Raw genomic sequence first — 14,333 nt, forward strand, 5'->3', positions numbered from 1 at the left:
CAAGGCTAAGCCATTTCCTTCCCACCTTATCCTCATGAACAATTCAGTGTGAAATAGACAAGGACCAGGAAAAGATCTTATTATACAGGATTATCTGCTGGCCGGAACTCAATGCAATCAGACCAACAAAGCCCTTATCTAGAGACCTCTCTGAGCACCTGGAATGGCTTTACTAAACAGAACCTCTCTTTGTAATAGGATTTTACCCGGTTGCATGTTTGAGACCAGCAATTTGGAAAGAAAAGACTTTCCTTAGAAAAACACCTTAAATAAAATATCCCAATGCAAAAATCTGAGGAACAAACCTAAACTATTGGAAGAGATAGTTATGCCTCAATGAAACTACTGTAATTTAGTTTGAAAAGCATATTGCTGAGGTACTGCTTTCACAGACGAGTAGGATCAGGCTTTGTTTGATTTGGCACTTCCATTATTTTTACAAAATAGGATATTGTTTTAAGGACACAGGCATACTAGTTTATAAGGTTACGATGGTCATAAGAACGTCTAAGGTCATTATATTAAATTGCTTTCTGCCGCTGGACCAGTTTTTACTCTACAACTTGCTGTGTTCTCAAGAATTTTAAAAACCGGACTGCAAAAGAGAGTTTAAAAATGTAGCTGACCATAATCTATAAATGCAACTACTAAAGGAATGGAGTTGCTTTTGTAATAAAGTGAATAATGAGAGGACAGTTCCAGATATTTAATTATCTATCAGGATGTTCACATGGTTTTCCACTAATTGGGTAAATCTGCAACAGAGCAAATATCCTGACTAGCCACTTACAGGGCAGTTTAATGCAATTCTGATCCTAGCCTGGATCCTACACTAGAGAAAAAAAAGTATATTATCTACCAAGGGCCTTATTGGGTCAACATACAATATTGCCAAATGAAAGGCAAAGGATTGTAACCCTGCTAAATTTATTAAGGTTGAAAACTGTAGTATGTTTTCTGAAGAGAACAGTCTTATTGTCGGGAAATACATGCTAAAGTATCAGGGGATAAAAGGCCATAAAATAATTAAGAAAAATTATTTTTTCCATGTATGTATGTGTATATATGCGCATAATTATATATTATATATTACATGTTATATAATATATAATAAGCTATTCTATAATACATATTTTATAATATAAAATCTATGTGTGATTTATTTTTTTTTTTGAGATGAAGTCTCACTCTGTGGCCCAGGCCGGAGTGCAGCGGCACGATCTTGGCTCACTGCAACCTCTGCCTCCCAGTTTCAAGTGATTCTCCTGCCCCAGCCTCCCGAAAAGTTGGGACTATAGGAGTGTGCCACCACACCTGGCTAATTACTGTATTTTTAGTAGATACGAGGTTTCACCATGTTGGCCAGGCTGGTCTCAAACTCCTGACCTCAGGTGATCTGCATGCCTCAGCCTCCCAAAGTGCTGGGATTACAGGCATGAGCCACCACGCCCGGGCCAATAGGTGTATTTTTTACGTAGAGAGAGCAAATGATAAAGCAAAAGAGCAATATGTTAATAACAGATAAATGTGGAAACAGGTATGTAGGTATTCTTTGTACTGTTGTTGCAACTTTTCAAAAGTCTGGAATTATGTACAAATGAAAAGTTTTTTTTTTTTTAAATTAAAAAGAAGGGGGAATTGAAACTTTCCCCAGACAGGCTTCCAGTAAATAGTTGTCTTATTCAAGTTTATGCAGGCTTAGTCTGATAAGACCCAAATAGGATGTTTGCCCCTGCCCGACTTTCACTTGACTTTTGACCATTTACATAATTGGTGTCCAATCTTTTGGCTTCCCTGAGCCACACTGGAAGAAGAATCGTCTTGGGCCACATAAAATACACCAATAATAGCTGATAAGCTAAAAAACAAACAAACAAAAAAAGCTGGGCGAGGTGGCTCACGCCTGTAATCCCAGCACTTTGGGAGGCCGAGGCAGGCGGATCACCTGAGGTTGGGAGTTCGAGACCAGCCTGACCAACATGGAAAAACTCCATCTCTACTAAAAATACAAAATTAGCTGGGCATAGTGGTACATGCCTGTAATCCCAGCTACTCAGGAGGCTGAGGCAGGAGAATCGCTTGAACCTGGGAGGTGGAAGTTGTGGTGAGCTGAGATCACACCATTGCACTCCAGCCTGAGCAACAAGAGCTAACTTCTGTCTCAAAAAACAAAAACAAAAAAAACAACAACCCTCAGAAAGTTTATGAATTTGTGTCGGGCTGCATTCGAAGCCAAAGCTGTCCTGGGTCATGGGTTGGACAAACTTGATTTACACAAATCAATAAGGGGAAGCAAAATGAATTGCAAGACTTTTTTAACTTTTTCTAAATGTTTCATTATAGAAGTGGCATGTACTTAGTACAGACAACTTGGGGAAAGTACAGAAAACCAATAAAGAAAAAAGAAACCCACACATAAATCCCACCACACTGGGGAAAAAAAAATTGTCACTTTGGCATATTTCCATTCAGTCTTATTCTCAAGTTTAATAAGAGTTGGGATTATATTCTACCAAGTATGTAGTTTGGTGTTTGTTTTTTTCCTTTAACCTAGAGGGAGCATGGCTTGTTCTACTGAGGGTAGGCAGGGATAAGTGAGGTTTTAGAAGACCTCTGATAGAAAACAACCCAAGGCTAAGCCATTTCCTTCCCACCTTATCCTCATGAACAATTCAGTGTGAAACAGACAAGGACCAGGAAAAGATCTTATTATACAGGATTATCTGCTTTCCTGGCTAAAATAAACACTTTCCTGGCTAAAATCAAAAACTTCATAAAATCTTGAATGTCAACATAATATTCCATTCTATGAATACACCATAATTTACTTAGTTTTTCCCTAAAACTGTCCTTCTGTTGTTTTCCATTGCTATGAGACATGATGTTGGGTTAAAAGTTTAAGATCTTTGTGCTTACATCTTTGTTTTGGTGTTTCTGATTATACCTTTATGATATATTCACAAGAATGGAATTGCCATGCCAAATGGTATAAATATTTGTAAGACCACAAAAAGCCAAACTGCTTTTTAGAAAAATATACCCCTTTCTAAATATACCCCTTTCTATACCCTTTGAGGGGTATATACCTCAAATATACCCCTTTCTCTTTGAGGGGAGAGGACACACCTGAATGGGGTTATCAAAACTGGGCTGAAGTTTCATTTAGGATTTAAAGAAGGGAAGTTACTGCACAGTCTGAAAACTGTAGTCTTCAGATCAAACTTAGCTCTGGGACAAGTTCTATAAGCTATTTTTTGCCCTCAAAAGAGGAAAGGCCAAAATATTCCAGCCTGTATTCAACACATGCTGACTACCAGGAAAGAGATGTAATGCTGAGCCTCAGATGATGACTGACATATTATGCTTCTGGGGTCTACAATCCAAAAGACCATCCTACCCTCCTGATAGACATGGGATCCTAAAAATTTAAGTGGGGAAAATATATATGTGAGGAAATTGTTAGGAATCTAAAAGCAAGGTTCTGATTGAAAAAGGCAAACTTATGACAAGTTGGGTTTTGTCCCCTTCATTTGCTTCACAGCCTAATTGTATAGGAAAAGCAAATGCTCCAACAGTCAGGAGTCTCGTCCCATCTGTCCTCAAAAACAACGAGCCTCTTGTTTGGATCAATGTTGCCAAACCTCGCTAAACTCAAATTTCTCATTTGTTAAATGACAAGGTCAAACAAAGTCCCTAGGAGTCACTCAGGTCTCTGATTCCGCAACATTCTTCTGTTTTAAAGGTACCAGGGGAAAAGGAGGAAGAGAGGTTATTCTCTCTGAATGCATTACTTCTAATGAGATGGTCAATCTCTTTTTCTATAACATGACTAGATCAAGTAGTGTTTGGTCTACAAAGGAGATTCCACAAACTACGCATTCCCATTCCTTCAGAAAACAGGGACTAGGGAAAAAGTGGCAGAGAGATCTGTGAGTAAGGAGAAAAGAGAGAAGGCTCACCATGGCCATTGCAGTAGTAGATCCATTTCTCCCGGTTCTGGGTTGGAGTCATGGATTTCTTCAGCCCTGCCTTTTCCACAATGGCACTGGGATCCTGCCGGGGCCCCTTTTTCAGAGTCCTTGAGCTTTTCCGGATACTGCACACCACAATCACCACAAGCACCAGCAGCAGGAAAAGCACAATCATCCAGGGCAAATGCTCATTGATGTCAAAATGCTTGTGTAGGTTCTGTCTAGGATGTCCCCTCTTGGGGCCCTTGACGGGCGTGCTGGACTTCTCGCCCCCAGTGGCCTCCATGGACGGCAGCAGCTTCAGGATGTGTCTGTGGTGGGGGCCTTGCTGGTGGCTGACTACCTGAAGGTTTGGGAGGGTCTTGTTCACGTCTTCCTTCCCCCTTGCTGAGCTTGTGTTGTCAGGGACTGTCCCTTCCTGGATGCTACTCAGTACCTTTGGTCTAACAGAGGCAGAAGAGTTGGATTCTGTTGAGTTCATGCCTAGAAAAAAGAGTAAGGAGGGGGGAAGAGCTTTTCCATATTTGGGGATCTATACATTCCCTCCTTTCCCTGGTCATCTCCAAGCTAGGCCAGATAATCAAAGATGAGATGACCTTTGGGGCTTAAGAATAAATTGTGTGGCACATTTTCATAAAGACCCTAATGGCACCTTCATGTGGAAGGCAAAAATGGAACTGAACCACTAAACTCACTTTCTTACACCAAAATCAAGGGCATCCTTAAGGATCCAAGAGCTGAGCTTGACAGCAGCTTCTCCTGTACTCCACATATTGAGCAGGCAATTATATGTGCACAGATCTAATCAATTCTTATTTTGAGTTTTCAAAGAACCAGTTCAAATTTAATTCTTTTGTCCATCCTCCTTCTCCCACCTTTTGACTATTTTATGATGCAGTGGTAAAACTGAGAATATGACTAAGATAAAGAAAAGAATTCAAATGCAAATTTGACTAGTGAAAGACTTGGTGGGACAGGTCAGTGAATAAGAGCATCTGTTATCAAAAGATTAAACAAGATTTAGGCTGGCAGCTTAGCAGACTTCTCTCAGAGAAGCCTCCGCAAGTAATTTTCATTAAGAAGTAAGAGAGATGGGAATTTTGAGTCCCAAGAGACAGGACTTGGCCTAAGCAAAGCTAGAGTGGCCATCTGAGCTCTTGAAGGCTGTTTCTTCATTTCAACTGGCAATTGTAAGATGGCTGTCTTCACAAGGTTATCATGAAGGCTAAATGTAATCATGCATGAGAGGACACTAGGAGGAACAACTCAAGTTGGTCATCATCTCATGAAAATTACATTAAATCAAAAAGGATTTGAAAATAAAGGATAAATTTTATATTCTGCTTGAGGTTCTGATGGAAAACTTGAATAATTGATACAAGGAGTAAAGTTAAAATCATTGGGAAAAAATAAAGTTATTATTTTCCAGGCATGAGTGCTAGTTACCTTCAATCTGATACAAATTTGCTTATTTCCTGAGCTTCTAACTTTCCTACCCATTCTTTGCCCCACCTGGATTCAAAATTCATCCCTCGCTTCCGGATGTAATGGTATTTTCTCCCTTTCTCCCTCTTTCTCTGCTCCTGGCTATGTCTACCTGGGACTGACTCCATGTTGGAAAACTTTTGATCTGGAAGGAACCTTAAACATCTAAATCATTCATTTGTTTGACAAGTTTGAAACTGAGGCCTGAAGAGATTAAGTAACTTACATAAGGTCACAAGCTGTCCTTGTTTCTCTTGGTTCATATTTTATAGCTTGATGTGACCTAGTTTTTAGATATTTGATCTCCCCTAATAGAAAAATTCTGAGTCTACATGTTTCTAATAAGTCCAAAAAAGCCAGATTTAATTAGCCACCATATGAAGGCCTCTCTCCAAGGGGTGATTTTGGAATACACAAAATGGAGAAAACATCTTTGGTACAAGCCCACTCTTGGTACCTCCACTGGGCTCAAAGCCTTCCTCAAATAAATAATTCATGAGGTTAAGTTACCTTTGGGAACATAAGTGGAGGAAGGGACTTCATGGGATTCCATGTGCTCAGGGCGTGAAAAGATGGCTGTGCCAGGGGAAGGTGAGGTGGAGCTGGAGAAGGACGGGAGTGTGCCACAGACGTTGTCTGTCTCCTTGGTGCCCGGCTTGATCACCACCAGGTTCTGACTCAGACAGTCTGTGTATGCTTTGCATTTCATCACACTAGAAGGCACATCTGAGAAGGTACCCCGAGCACACTGCTTACACCGCACATCCTCAGTCTCTGTTCCTTTCTTCCGCACACCCCAACCCACAGGACACACTGTATGGTGGGCACAGGTAGCGTTAGACTGGAACATGCCAGGTGGGCAAGTGCATTCTCGGTCAGTCAAGGCAGCACAAGGTAATTTCTCAACCATTGGCCATGGGCATGGCTGACTACAGTCATGGCATTTCTCTATGCCATTCTCATGCCTGGTAAAGGTCCCCACAGGGCAACTGCTGCAGACGCGCAGGCTTGTGTTGGTACAATGCTCAGAGACATAGGTTCCTGCTGGACACTTGTCACAGGTTAGCACCTGGCCGGTGGCACGGTCAACATGGCGGTATGTGCCAATGAGATTCGAGGCCTTCTGTTCTGGCTGAGCTGTGGTGGTGCTAAGGAATCCAAGCTGAAAGAAACAGAAGGGGAGGGAAAGGAACAAAAACCAAGAAGATGTTACATAGGAGCAGAGGAGAAAAAGGGCGAACAATTCCAGCACCACCATCATCATTCCTGTTAAAGATCCGACCAGGACTGCATCCTCTTGACAGCATGCTGCAACATCGTAGAACGAGAGAAACGAAGACTTGGATCCCACCCTATAGCTTGATCTACTGGTTGTGACGCTTTGGTTTCATTGCCTGACCTTTGCCTCAGCTTCCTTTTTTTCCATTTGTAAAATGGATTTGTAAAATTGATTGTAAAAATCAGTTGAAAATATGTATGTGAAAACACTTTGTAGCTGAGATTTAAAATGTTATATATGGCTGGGCGCAGTGGCTCACACTTGTAATTTTTGCATTTGCAAAATTTGCATTACATCACACCTGTAATTTTTGCACACCTGCATTTTTGGAGGCTAAGGCACGTGGATCACCTGAGGTCAGGAGTTCGAGACCAGCCTGGCTGACATGGTGAAACCCCGTCTCTACTAAAAATAAGAAATTAACCAGGCTTGGTGGCACATGCCTGGAATCCCAGCTACTCAGGAGGCTGAGGCATGATAATCGCTTGAACCCAGGAGGCGGAGGTTGCAATGAGCCAAGATCACACCATTGCACTCCAGCCTGGGTGACAAGAGCAAAACTCTGTCTCAAAAAAAAAAAAAAAAAGAAAAAGAAAAATTATATACTAGTCAAAATCCAAATGCAACAGGAAAATAACTTGCTGAATAGTTATCTTCCTTTCCCCAACCCCAACGTTAAGCTGCCATTTCATGATGCTAGGACCAAGCAACTGAGAACCAGGAAGGCATGTATTCAAGCTGCCACTTCCACGCATCAGATTGCCTGCTTGGCATGACCTGACAGTCATGACATGATTTTTTCAGACGCTTTGCCTACATGAAGCTAAATTTTATTTATTTGTCAAAACAGAGGCAGGCCCTTGGCATTTTTGTAATGTGCTTTAAACAACAGAGTTGATGCTTTTAGATTCACACCCTGTTTGCTCAGCCTTTGAAGACCATAGCTACGAAAGATGGGCCTGCAGCCACCCAGGAAAGGAAGCACAAAGCTAGACCCAGCAAGAGGGAGTAAACAGGCACTTAGGGGAAAGGAAATTATATTCGTGGGACTAAATCCTGAGGTCCTTCTGAGAAGAGATTGTGGGAGAATAAGAATATTAAGAGAAAGTTTTTCTGCATTAATGAATATTGAGAAGTTCCAACAGTTTTCACTATCCTTTATGAAATGCACAAAGTTTATGTGTCAAGGAAATAATGGCTACCTCAAACTACCAGCTACTCAGCAGGGCAAATTCCTTCTAAATTGGCTGCTATACCAGTGACTAAGAGAATAAATCAAGAATTTTTTTCACAGTGATCAGAGTTTCTGTCTTTTTAGCACCTCGACACTTAATTCAAGGTTTAATTCTCTCCCACCCCAAAACTTAACTATTTGAATCAAAAGTATTTCCCTGAAGTCCCTTCCCCTATCCCAGAGCTGCCCATCTAGTTAAATGACAATAATGAAAACAAATTTTCAGCTTATGAGGGTATATTCATTTTTTCTGTCGAGACCCTCCCCCAACAAAAAAAGGACAGTTGTTGATTCTTTTGTTAAGAAACTTAACCTCATCTTGAAACCTGGAAAAAACCTCCTGCTTGATGATAAATTCTGTAATGTCTTCCCTTATCCCTTCTGACTTTACCTTTCATTTTCTTGTTCCTTCTATTTGAAAAAAAGCCACAGACACCTTTTTCTGAGCACAGCAGATGCACTGGATAAAAGGACCCATCCTGTGGAGCCCAAGTTACATTTGCCAAGAATACCAGCCAGGCACAGTGGCTCATGCCTGTAATCCCAGAACTTTGAAAGGCCAAGGTGGGCAGGTTATTTGAGGTCAGGAGTTCAAGACCAGCTTAGTCAACATGGTGAAACCCCGTCTCTACTAAAAATACAAAAATTAGCCAGATGTGGTGGCGCATGCCTGTAATCCCAGCTACTTGGGAGGCAGAGGTGGGAGAACTGCTTGAGCCTGGGAGGCGGAGGTTGCAGTGAGCCGAGACTGCCACTTTACTCCACCCTGGGTGACAGAGTGAGACTCCATCTCAAAAAAAAAGAAAAAGAAACAAAAGAATATCAACAACAGGATTAGACCCTATCTCCCTACTAAACACCCAACCCAAGAGGTTGCAAAAGTGGCTCTGCTCTGTACTTCCTGGCATGTCTACATGCAAAAGCAGTTTTAGATAGCTGCAGCGTTCTGAAAGTTTCAAAGCTGTATTAGTAACCCAAGTGGCAGGTTATTACACTTCAATTAAGAAAGAAGAGAACTGAACCCAAGATCTGGGCAGGGAGCGGTGGTCGGTGATGAATACCACTCTGATGTGCTGTGTGACCTAAGTCAGCCTCCCTACCTGTGCGGGAGGATAGGCAGTCAGACACAGCCACACACACACTCACAAGGGTGGCTCTGCAGAATGAGCACAGCAGGTCATGAATAGCAAACATGTGCGGATTTGGGTGTGGAGTTGGGGTAGGCTTCCTACAGCTTTCTATACTTCCCCCAAAATATGCACTTCTAAATCTAAAGTAAAACCAAAAAGGTTTTCCTAGCTATACATAAAACACACCTCCAAACCCCACAGCCCCAACACTCTTTCTCAGACTGTAAGTGGATTTTAGAGCTCTTTGTTCATTTGGAATAACAGATCAAGTTTCTAATTAAAGCAAAACTTGGCCCTGTTTAAACTGTATCATACTGGGTAACCCACTTTAGACAATGTGTCTCTAAAAAAGGACCTTTAAATTACCTCATACAGCAAGAGACAATTCCAGCTCCCACAAGCAGAGCCAACAAACAATGATCCCTCCACAGTCGGGCCCAGGCTGAACACGAGAAATGAGATTTAGCAAAAACTAGACGCTATGAATTCATTGGACAAATAATTATTGAAGACCTAATAGGTGTGTGCAAGACAGCATGCCATGGGCTGAGGATAGAACCTTGAGAACTCTATTCCAGCCCTTATGAAGTTTACATTCTAGGCTGGGATGAACAAAAACAGAATACATCAGTAATTACTCAATTAGAATTGAGATCACTGCTGAGAAAGAAAAATACAGAATCCTATGAGAGGGAATTGAACAGGTGCTTCCTAGCTCAGGGAAGTTAGAGAAACATTTTGATATCACTCTTAAGGATGGAGAGGCAGAAATTAACTCCAGGCAAGAAGCAGTGAAAGGGGGTTAGGCAGAGGGAACACCAGATCAAAAGTGTGAAGCAGAAGGAAGCTCAGCACAGGAACTAAAAAGCTTGTGGCTCTATCTCAAGATGCAATAGAGTGGCCACAGTTACCTCTGAAGAGGCTCCATGTGCTGATCTTAATTCAAAATGCAATGAGAAGTCATTAAATGTTTACATGATAGGTGGGGGGAGAAGGCATATAATTGCACCTGTGAATCAAAAAGCTATCTGCTTCAGAGCAGAGGGTGAAAGGGGTATGCGGGAGAGTAGACGAGGAAACCCAGTTAGAGGGTGAAAACCAACATGGAAGGTGGTGGTGACTCGGACTAGGGTGGCGGATGTGGAAATGGAGAGAAGGTGACAGATTTGAGGGCTCAGGTCTGCTGAATTTGGTGAATGATTACATATGGAAGGGGAAAGGGGAAGAAATCAGTGGTTTTCAAATAGGACTTAAGAGAGCACTGGACAGAACACAACTCTCAGGATGCCCCTTGGACCAGGGAGGGATGGGAGGTAGGCTCCAAGCCCCCCATCTCTGCCTAAACCAAGCATCTCCACTTTACCAATTTGCTAATGGGGCTTTCCAAGTAAGAATTCATTTGCAGGAGGGTTTATTCCTAAAACAAGTCTGAAAATCACTGAACTAGCAGGACTTCGAAGGCCTCTTCCAATTCTGAAGTAAACAGTTAACCCAATCTGTGCTACAAAGCTGGAGGGACTGCTCCATGGGCTCTTTCACCTGAGTGAAACCCTGCTGAGAGGAAGAGTTGGCAACATCTCTTTCTCTTGACAGAGACTCAGCTGGCACCTGAGAAAAGCCATTTTCCTAAGGCCTTTTAATCAACTCACGATCTAAAACTAGGGCTTTTCCCACTCACCTAGTGGCAACCCTCTGATCTCTAAGAAAATTAAAACACTGTAGAAATCATTCCCAGTGATGATCTGGGAGTGAAACAATGAGTAATGGGGGTGAGGTGGACCCCATTCAAAAGTGGCATTTAAGAATGGTTTCTGTATAACACAACAAGTTGAGATGCCACCCAAAGCTAATGCTAGGAAAACACCTGAATCAGGGGACACAGTCATTGAAAAGTGCAAGAGAGTGGGAGCCAGAATATCTGAGGCTGAGTCCTACCTGGTCAAGAGCCTTAATTCCTTCATTTGTACAGAGTTGGATAAACTAGATCAGAGGCTCACCAAAGCCTCGGATCTCAAAGGCAGCATCAAAATTACCTGGGAAGCTTTAAAAAAAAAAAAAAATCACATCCCAGCGCCATCATCTGAGATCATTGTGGGTCTGCAGTGAGGCCAGGAATTTATTTGGTTTTAGCTTTGGTTCATTTTCTTTTTAAGCTTTCCAAGTGATTCTGATGCCCATCCAAGTTTTGGACACCCTGAACTAAGGGCTCTAATCTTCTCTGATTCTGAGACACATTTTGGAGACTGCCCAATCACACTTCTGCACTACTCTCTCAACCTCTTAACCAATCTGGCACTTTTAATTGTTTTAATATTGCCCTGTATTAATTAGTATTTTTTATGATGAAAATAAACATTCATGTAATAATTCTAATAATTAGGAACTATAAAGTAAAACATTTAAGTGTCTGCTCAAATCCACTTACTTCCAGAGAGACTCACTGTGAATTTTGGTGCACATCTTTCCAGACCCTTTTCTGAGCATTTACACATAATACATACATACATGCATGCATACCTTAAATTGGCTGTTGCCATTGATTTTTGTTTTGTTTTGTCTTACATATCCAAAGGGGACTGTCCATACATAGTGTTCTGTGATTTGCTTTTGTTCATCTTCTAACACTGCATCACTAAAATTTGCAAGTTGGACTAGGTTGTGTTCACCTCTAACCCTCTAAGTGTTTACAATTATTTCTGTCAAGCTCCACCTTCCCTGTAAAGCCTTTAAAACTATTCCCAGACACCCACATTCCAAGTAGATGAGTGAACTCTTCATCACATTTCCTGTTTCTGTTCATCATATTGGTGCCTAATTACATATCGTCTTGTAATGTTTGCTGATGGCCACTTAAGTGTATATACTTATCTTCCCATAATGATTATAAGCAGCTCAAAGTCAGGGATGACCACATAGATTGCATTTCCTCCCTTGCACAACTACCTCAATAACGAAGATCATGGGAATAAGAAGCAAAGTATTCTCCAAGCCAGGGGTCAGCAAACTAAATCCCACATGCCAATTGTTTTTATAAACACATTTATTGGAATTCAGCCATTCATGTAGGTATTGACTATGGCTGCTTTCATGCTACAGCGGCAGAGTTGGATAGTTCCAAAAGATACCTTATGGCCTGCAAACTTAAAATATTATCCAGCCCTTTATAGAATACACTATATATACTACATGCTGGAGATAATATAAGATCCAGCCTTTTATAGAGAAAGTCTGTCAACACCTGCACAGGGCAGTCAAAAGAAATGTCAAAAAATACAGAGAGCAGAAGCTCACTCACAAGAATCGTCAGACCTCTGAAAGTTTAGCAATGAGTACTGAGATCTTGGCTTCCTTTCTTGACACCCACTCCAACTCACACACCAAATCTCATCCTTTCATCCTCTACTTAAAACTCTCAATCACTTCCCACATGACTTAGGATGAAAGGCAAAGTCTTTAACAAAGATAGGACTTTCTCTGGAATGCCATCCCTGACCACTTCTCCACTAATAAAAACAGGTTTCACAAGATCCCTCATTCCCATTTTTCCCCCAGTATGGCTACCACAATATTGTACTTACCCATTTTTCTTTTTAGCATGTCTTCCCCTATGGATCACAAGCTCCATGTGGACAAGGATCAGGTCTATTTCACTTACTGGTGCTATCCACGCCCTCAAGGACCCAACTCATGGTAATGTCTGACAAGTGTTAGTTGAATAAATGAATGAATGGACTTACAGACCATAAATAATTAGAACCAGCATATTAGAAGTGGTGGTAGAGGAGGTTGTTAAAGATGAGTGCACAGGTTTTTTGTTTTGTTTTGTTTTGATACGGAGTCTTGCTCTGTCGCCAGGCTGGGGTGCAGTGGCATGATCTCAGCTCACTGCAACCTCCGCCTCCTGGGTTCAAGCAATTCCCCTGCCTCAGCCTCCTGAGTAGCTGGGACTACAGGGGCGCACCACCATGCCCAGCTAATTTTTTGTATTTTAGTAGAGACAGGGTTTCACCATGTTGGCCAAGATGGTCTTCATCTCCTGACCTCGTGATCCGCTTGCCTCAGCCTTCCAAAGTGCTGGGATTACAGGCGTGAGCCAACGCGCCTGGCTGCGCACAGGTTTAAAAGCGAGCAGGAGAAAGCCCAAAGCCTCCACAATGTAGCCACAATAACTCAAGAGATAAAGCAGTCTGGCCTTATACCCTTCAATACAAGGGCAGATACTTCATTTCATCTCCAAAGTTCCCTGAAGACATCACTCTGTTTTAACAGAACTACAAATGGCTTACAAGAATTACACTCTGCAGGGTGCTTAAGGTGACAAGCAAATGTATCAGAGAGTTAAAACATTCCCTCCTCATTTCTTTCTTTTTTTTTGAGGGGGCCAGGGGTCCTCACTATGTTGCCCAGGCTGATCTCAAACTCCTGGCCTCAAGCATTCCTGCCACCTCAGCCCCCGAAAGTGCTGGAATTATAGGCATGAGCCACTGTGCCCAGCCTCCCCTCTTATTTCTTTAAAAAAAGATGATACTAACTTGGTGATTAGAATTATAAGCAGCATAATAAGATTATCCTCCAGAAGTTAGCTATGCACCATCCTAGTTTAAACTTTAGTTATTTGGAAAATTTCATTTATCCAAGACATTTATTTCACCAACAATGGATAAATGAGGCAAATATCCCAAACTGTACAGGATTTATGAGCACTATAAATGCCTACTGAATGATTAAAAGGTAAACCCAGAACAACACAAATTTCAAAAGAGGGAGGAGGTAGCTCTAAATAACCAACAGTAAAAACTCCCTGGGTCTCAGCATTCACCCTGGTGAGCCACACCACACCTCTCCTGTTGTCACTTCTATTCTAGGACACAGAGATGGGCCTGACTAAGGACAAGAAGCACCCAGATTTGCAAAGACATGTCAGAATGTTGATTCATATTTATTCTTTAACAATTCTTACTCCATGACCTCATTCTTCAAACAACGTATTTTTGTCATTCTTGTTCCCTATCAAATTCTAATTTTTAGCAGAAAATGAGCAAAGTCAAGGCGGAAGTAAACTTTTTTTCTATTCATAAAGGGCAGGCAGAGAGACTGCCTATGAGTTTGTTGTAGAATTTTTCAATGCTGCATAAAACTAATATTTTGAAGAGGAAACCCGTTACTGTAGAGATGATAATGCAACCAAGTTATTCCTGAGATGGTGAATCTAAAACATGATAACAGATGATCTA

The 14,333-nt window shown here is 41.6% G+C and overlaps 1 protein-coding gene across 2 annotated transcripts in view; it reads right to left on the minus strand.

Annotated features, from left to right (window-relative positions):
• The window catches only part of TNFRSF21 (TNF receptor superfamily member 21), a 77,493-nt gene that overhangs the window by 48,705 nt on the left and 14,455 nt on the right, over positions 1–14,333 (minus strand). For both annotated transcript variants that reach the window (XM_054491952.2, XM_054491953.2), the window contains exons 2-3: positions 5,967–6,618; positions 3,960–4,454 (exon numbers count right to left, since the gene is read on the minus strand). In XM_054491952.2, the coding sequence (XP_054347927.2) occupies positions 3,960–4,454; positions 5,967–6,618 (1,147 nt within the window). The remainder of the gene's footprint in view (positions 1–3,959; positions 4,455–5,966; positions 6,619–14,333) is intronic.

The sequence above is a fragment of the Pongo pygmaeus genome, chromosome 5 (genome assembly GCF_028885625.2).
Source record: "Pongo pygmaeus isolate AG05252 chromosome 5, NHGRI_mPonPyg2-v2.0_pri, whole genome shotgun sequence".
NCBI classification, from domain to species: domain Eukaryota; kingdom Metazoa; phylum Chordata; class Mammalia; order Primates; family Hominidae; genus Pongo; species Pongo pygmaeus.